General features: G+C 56.1%; 1 protein-coding gene across 2 annotated transcripts; it reads left to right on the top strand.

Moving 5' to 3' along the window:
• Positions 1-626: 626 nt before the first annotated feature.
• Positions 627-5,500, top strand: Klk4 (kallikrein related peptidase 4). Of its 2 annotated transcripts, none has more exons than XM_017801133.1 (6): positions 627-775; positions 1,368-1,439; positions 2,872-3,034; positions 3,222-3,472; positions 3,558-3,694; positions 4,817-5,500. In XM_017801133.1, exons 1-6 carry the CDS (start codon positions 661-663, stop codon positions 4,967-4,969), a joined length of 891 nt encoding a protein of 296 aa, XP_017656622.1. In that variant the 5' UTR covers positions 627-660; the 3' UTR covers positions 4,970-5,500. The 2 variants fall into 2 exon arrangements, with proteins under 2 accessions (XP_017656622.1, XP_008843395.1); XM_008845173.2 differs by lacking the exon at positions 627-775 and adding an exon at positions 1,167-1,249.
• The last annotated feature ends 633 nt before the right edge of the window (positions 5,501-6,133 follow it).

Here is a 6,133-nt window from a genome sequence, read left to right as displayed (position 1 = left end):
CTCTTCTGCTGTGACTCTGGCCTGCCTGGCCTCCTCTTTTTCATCACTGGGCTCCTAGCTTAAATATCCCCTTCTCAGACACTCCCAACCACCACCACCTTATTTCCTGACCCCCGTGGTTTTCTTTACTGTCTGTACCTTCCACCCTCGGTGGGATGTGAGCCCCAGGAACGTTGCCAGTTTGTTCTCCCTGGTTCCCAGCATGTCAGCCATAGGATGGCTCTCGACTTGAGTTCTCTGTGCACCTGGCCCCTGCAGAGGGAGATACCATTTTCCAGGATTATCTGAATTCAGGCTGAGTATGGCTTGATGGTTACCAAGATCCTATGCATGGGGAAATCGAGACCACAGGAGGTAGGTCCATGGACCACGGACCCCAAGGAAGCACAAGACGCAGGCTGGCTTTGATGCTGGGGGATTTTCCACGGCACACTGGAAGGAGGCTGTAAAGGGGGTGGTAAATAGGAGTGGGCGAGGGAAAAGAGTCATTTAATAAAAGAGAGGACGAGAAGAGCATGGAGGACAGAGGGAATGAGAAGGGATGAGGGAGGGCGTTAGGGAGGTGAGTGTCTGGGCAAGGTCCGTTCCATGGGCCCCACATCTCCACTTGGCTTTGAGGTAGCCTGAGGGCTTTGAGCTGGAGCCCACAGCACCTGACGTATGGAGTGTGTCCCCTTGGGGGCAGGCCAGCTCAAGCTGAGGAGGTTTATAAGCCCCATGGGGGCCCCTGTGGGAGGCAGCAAGCAGGAGCTCAGCTCAGCAGCAGAGGCAGCAGGTAAGAAGCCCTCTGTCTCTCTCTGTCTCTCTCTCTGTCTCTCTCTGTCTTTCTCTCTCCTCTCTCTCCTCTCTCTCCTCTCTCTCTCTCTCTCTCTCTCTCTCTCTCTCTCTCTCTCCCTCTCGGGTCTTTCTGGCTCTTTCCAAGTCTCTGGCTCTGGTCTCTGCCTCTCAGGCTACTTCTGACCAGATCTCTGAAACGCTATGTCTGGACCTTCCATTTGTCCTGAGGATCCATGCCTCCGTCTTTCCCTCCTCCTGTTCATAGATAGCTAGACACCTTCTCTATGTCCTCCTCCTCCTCTTCTTCCTCTCCTCCTCCTCCTCTTCTTCTCCTCCTCCTCCTTCCTCTCCTCCTCCTCTTCTTCCTCTCCTCCTCCTCCAGCTTTTCTCCTTCCTTTACTCCTCTTCCTTCTCTCTCTCTCCCTCCCTCCCTTCCTCCCTCCTCAGGTTCTGGATCCTGACTGTTAGTTAGGTGATAGATCTTGGGTTCTGCCTACCCAGTCTCTGGTGGGAGAAACCAGGGAGAGTGGGGTGGGGTGGAGATGGGGAGACAGGCTGCCACCCAAAGTTTCACCCATCTTCCTTTTCAGGTGCCAACACGATGGTCACTGCGGGAACCCTCTGGGGCTGGTGCTTGGGGCACTTCATCCTTGGGGTCACAGGTATCTGAGTGTGTGTGTGTGCGTGTGTGTGTGTGTGTGTATGTGTGTGGTGATAGTCTGTGCCTGAGGGAACAGTGTCAACCGATGTTCAGATGTGACTCAGTGCCCTACTTTTTGTGACTCTCATGTAACTCAAGTCACAGTACAATGTGACACATACCTTTTCTCAAATCATGGAAAATTCATGTATGACCATGGGACAGATGGGTGGTCATACCTGTAAGGAGCAGCATGTTATGTGAATGAGTGACAGTTTGTGCCAGTACTAAGGATCTGTGCCTATGTCGCCGGTCCTGGTTGGACCTGTGGAATCCATACTGGGGGCAGGGGGGAGGGTTAATGATGGTCCTTTATTTATTTTTGTTTTAGACAGAGTTTCATGTAGCCTTGAACTCACTAAGTAGCCAAGATTGACCTTGAACTCCTGACCCTTTCTGCCTCCACCTCCCAAGTGATGGAATTGCAGGCATGCACCACCATGCCTCCTTTATGCGGTGCTGGGAATGGAGCCCAGGACTTGGTGCATGCTAAGCAAGCACACTACCAGCTGAGCTCCAGGCTCTGGCCCGGGATGATGATGTTTACTGGGTGAATGGGCTGCATCTGGGTGTGACTGTGGTGAGGTTTGGAGGAGCAGGCACTGGCTCTGTGGGTCACAGAGCTGACCAGCTCAGGGAGCTGAGTGTCTGGGTAAGCTGGGTGACGAACCTGCACGTGTTCTGAGAGATTCCTGGCGTGGTGCTGTGTGTGAACTAGAAATGGTTCATGGGTCCCGAAGATATCTGCAACTCCAAGTTGACAAATAATCCTGCTGACAAATAATCCTCCTGTGAGCTGTTCCTGGCTCCCAGACCTCAGTTGGCCTCTGGGCCTTAACGTCTCCAAAGGGAACTGACTCCACCCCCAGGAGCCCTGACCCCAGGTCAGCTCTCTGTCCACACCCCTGCATGGTGACAGGATTGGTCCCAAGCACCCCGATCCAGCCCTGACTCCGCCCTAGCCACGCCCATCACGCCCCTTACCCTCCCCTGGTCTCTGACTCCTCCCCCAAATCTTCTCAAACCCCAGCCGCACTTCTTCACGCTGACCCCGCTCTTAAGAACCTGGTCCAGTTCCTCAGCCTGTCCCCAGCCCTGACTCCGCCCCTGAAGCCCTCACCACGCCCCTACCCTACATGGACATCCTAACCCCGGGAGCCCTGAGACTGTGCTAGCCCTGACTCTAACCATGCCCTGCACTCAGACCCCGCCCCAGAACTTGGGTCGACCCTTCACAACCCGTCCCCAGTCATGACCCCACCCTGGAACCTTGACTCCTCCCCTGGGCCCTAAGTCCTCCTGAACCTGCTCTGAACCCTGACCCTACCCTGAAAGCCCAGACCTGGCACCCCCTGCTCCACACCTCACGCCCCTAACCCTGACTCCGCCCCCAGGATCCCTGGCCTCAGGTCCTAGCGGCCGAATCATACAGGGCCAGGACTGCCGTCCACATTCGCAGCCCTGGCAGGCAGCACTGTTCAATGAAGACGGCTTTTTCTGCTCCGGTGTCCTGGTGCATCCGCGGTGGGTGCTGTCAGCGGCTCACTGCTTACAGGAGTGAGTGCAGGATCAGGGTGGGGAGGGGGATGCTGAGGGAAGGGAAAGAATCATCCTGCAGGCGGTGGACCAAGAGTGTCCAGAGAGGAAGGAAGGGCAAGGCCCCAAGCCACTGCTGCTTTGGGTTGGAGAACGATATGGGGAGACATGGGTGCCTCCTTGGAACTCACTGCTGCATGATCCTCAGCTCCTACACCGTGGGACTGGGCCTGCACAATCTCGAAGCCTCTCCAGAGTCAGGCAGTCGGATGTTGGAGGCCCACCTCTCCATCCAGCATCCGGACTATAACAATCCGCCTTTCGCCAACGACCTCATGCTCATCAAGTTGAATGAATCAGTGATGGAGACTAACACCATCAGGCGCATCCCAGTGGCCTCCCAGTGTCCCACCCCTGGGGATACGTGCCTGGTCTCTGGCTGGGGACGACTGAGGAACGGTGAGCCTGCTGGGAGCCCAGTTGCCCTCTCTGAGGGGTTCCCTCACCAAGCCAAGAGGGGCTGACCCCCTACTCTGTGTCCCAGGCAAACTGCCAAGCCTGTTGCAGTGCGTGAACATCTCGGTGGTGTCCGAGGAGGCCTGCCGGATGCTGTTTGCCCCTGTGTACCACCTCAGCATGTTCTGCGCTGGAGGAGGCCTAGACCATAAGGACACCTGTAATGTGAGAGACAGAGAGGCTGGAGCAGGGATTGGGAGAGGGGGGCTCGGGGATAGGGGAGACAGTATTGGACAAGGTGTGGTGGGGACATTTGGGCTCTGAGAGGAGACAAAGAGAGAGACTGGGAAAAACAGAAAAGTGTATCCCACAACGCAGGAGGCAAAGTGCGGGAGAAAAAACCCAAGCGGAATAGGGAGGAACACAGAAATAGACCCAGCAACTGATCCTTGGGGTGCAGACCTATAATCCCAGTCACTCAGCAGACTGAGTTAGAAGGATCCAGCCTGGGCAACATAATGAGACTGAATCTCAAAATACAAAAAGAAGACTGGTAAAGCCCCTGCCTAGACTCCCCGAGTGAGTGGCTGGGGTGTGGCTCAGTGGTGGAGCCCCTGCCTAGACTCCCGCAGTGAGGGGCTGGGGTGTGGCTCAGTGGTGGAGCCCCTGCCTAGGATCCCCCAGTGAGGGGCTGGGGTGTGGCTCAGTGGTGGAGCCCCTGCCTAGACTCCCGCAGTGAGGGGCTGGGGTGTGGCTCAGTGGTGGAGCCCCTGCCTAGGATCCCCCAGTGAGGGGCTGGGGTGTGTCTCAGTGGTGGAGCCCCTGCCTAGACTCCCCCAGTGAGGGGCTGGGGTGTGGCTCAGTGGTGGAGCCCCTGCCTAGACTCCCCCAATGAGGGGTTGGGGTGTGGCTCAGTGGTGGAGCCCCTGTCTAGACTCCCCTAGTAAGGGGCTGGGGTGTGGTTCAGTGGTACAGCTTATCAGCAAAGGCACTGGGTTCCATCCCTTCTACTACAACAAAGAAAAAAACAAAAACAGAAACACACCTTGCAAGAAATAGAGATGAAGTTCTGAGAAGGGACAAACGGAGGACATAGGTACAGAATACAGACCTGGAGGCAGAGAAGTGGACAAGTCCTGAGGGGAGCGGAGTGACAGAGGCAGAAGACCAGGAGCCCCAGGGAAGCAGCCAGCTCTGTGGGCACAGGTGGCCTCCAGGCTAGTTTCCGGCTGTCTGTATCTCCCTGGCCCTCCACCTCACATCTAGCTCCAGCTTGTGCGGTTCTGATTTCTCTCTCTCTCTCTCTCTCTCTCTCTCTCTCCCCCTCCCCTCCCCTCCCCTCCCCAGGGGGATTCTGGAGGTCCCATAGTGTGCAACAGACTCCTGCAAGGGCTTGTGTCTATGGGACAAGGAGAGTGTGGACAGCCCGGGATACCCAGCATCTACACCAACCTCTGCAAGTTCACTGACTGGATCCACACCACCATCCAAGCCAACTAGCCATGGACCACCGCGTCTCTCACATGTCCTACAGAGGGGCCGAGAGAGACCGGCTTCTCCCAGCCCTCCCTCTTCCCTCAGGCCCCAGCCCTCCTCCCCTCAGACCCAGGGTCCAGACCCCAGCCTCCTCCCTCAGACCCAGGGTCCAGACCCCAGCCCTCCTCCCTCAGACCAGGGGTCCAGACCCCAACCTCCTCTCTTCAGAATCAGGGGTCCAGACCCTACCCTCCTCCATCAGACCCAGGGGTCCAGACTCCAGCCTCCTCGTTCAGACACAGGAGTCCAGGCCCAGCTTCTTCCCTCAGATCCAGGGCTCCAGAGCCTAGCTTCCTCCCTCAGATCCAGGGGTCCAGGTTCCAGCCTCCTGCCTCAACCCTGGGGGCCAGACCCCAGCCTCCTCCCTCAGACCTGGTCCCTGTGTGCAGTGCCCTCTGACAGCTGGCATTGCTCCAGCTTCACCAGCGTTAAGGTTGGTTTCCCACCCTTTCCCGTTCCCACTGATGGAGAAATAAAGTTCAGGGGTCGGCACAGGTCCTGTTTGAAGCGTCCTCCTTGCCTCCCTTTCTGCTCATAGGGTTATTCTACATGGGTTTTCCTCTCTGCGTCTCACTTCCCCATCTGTGAAATGGGAGCATTGACTGCAGCAGCCACTGGGCTCTGGGGCAGTGGCCTGTATCCAGGTCATTAAGAGAAACCAGTTCTGTGGATGCCCCTCATTTCTAAAAGTGGAATTTTCTGAGAGTACCACTTCAGCTGTGATCAATGTACTTTTGATTTTGTCTTCTTTCCTGAAGTTTTAACAAAGGTATTTTTCATTTTATGTGTATGAGCAGTTTGCCTTCATGTATGTAAGTGCACCACGTGTGTGCCTGGTGCCTCTGAGGGCAGAAGAAGGCGTCAGATCCCCTAGAACTTTCTAGTTCTAAAAACTAGTGTTAGCTGCTGTGTGGGTGCTGGGAGCTGAACCCAGGTCCTCTGGAAGAGCAGCCAGCGCTCTTAACTGCTGATCCATCGCCCCAGGCCACTTTCCTGAATTTTTAAAAGTGAATTAAAAAAAATTGTTTTCCAGCCTGGCAGGGTGACACAGGCCTTTAACCCCAGCGTTCAGGAGGCAGAGGCTAGAGGATGGCTGCAAGTTTCAGACCAGCCCAGTCTACTTAATGA

The sequence above is a fragment of the Nannospalax galili genome, unplaced genomic scaffold, assembly GCF_000622305.1.
Source record: "Nannospalax galili isolate Female #2095 unplaced genomic scaffold, S.galili_v1.0 scaffold960, whole genome shotgun sequence".
Lineage (NCBI taxonomy): Eukaryota > Metazoa > Chordata > Mammalia > Rodentia > Spalacidae > Nannospalax > Nannospalax galili.
This window is presented reverse-complemented; position numbering and strand designations above follow the sequence as displayed.

Excerpts from the sequence above, each read along its gene's own strand:
- Klk4 (XM_017801133.1), top strand. The coding sequence starts at position 661 with ATGGAGTGTGTCCCCTTGGGGGCAGGCCAGCTCAAGCTGAGGAGGTTT. Across the intron at positions 776-1,367 it reads CTCAGCAGCAGAGGCAGCAG|GTGCCAACACGATGGTCACT; the intron begins GTAAGAAGCCCT and ends CTTCCTTTTCAG. Across the intron at positions 3,695-4,816 it reads ACCATAAGGACACCTGTAAT|GGGGATTCTGGAGGTCCCAT; the intron begins GTGAGAGACAGA and ends TCCCCTCCCCAG.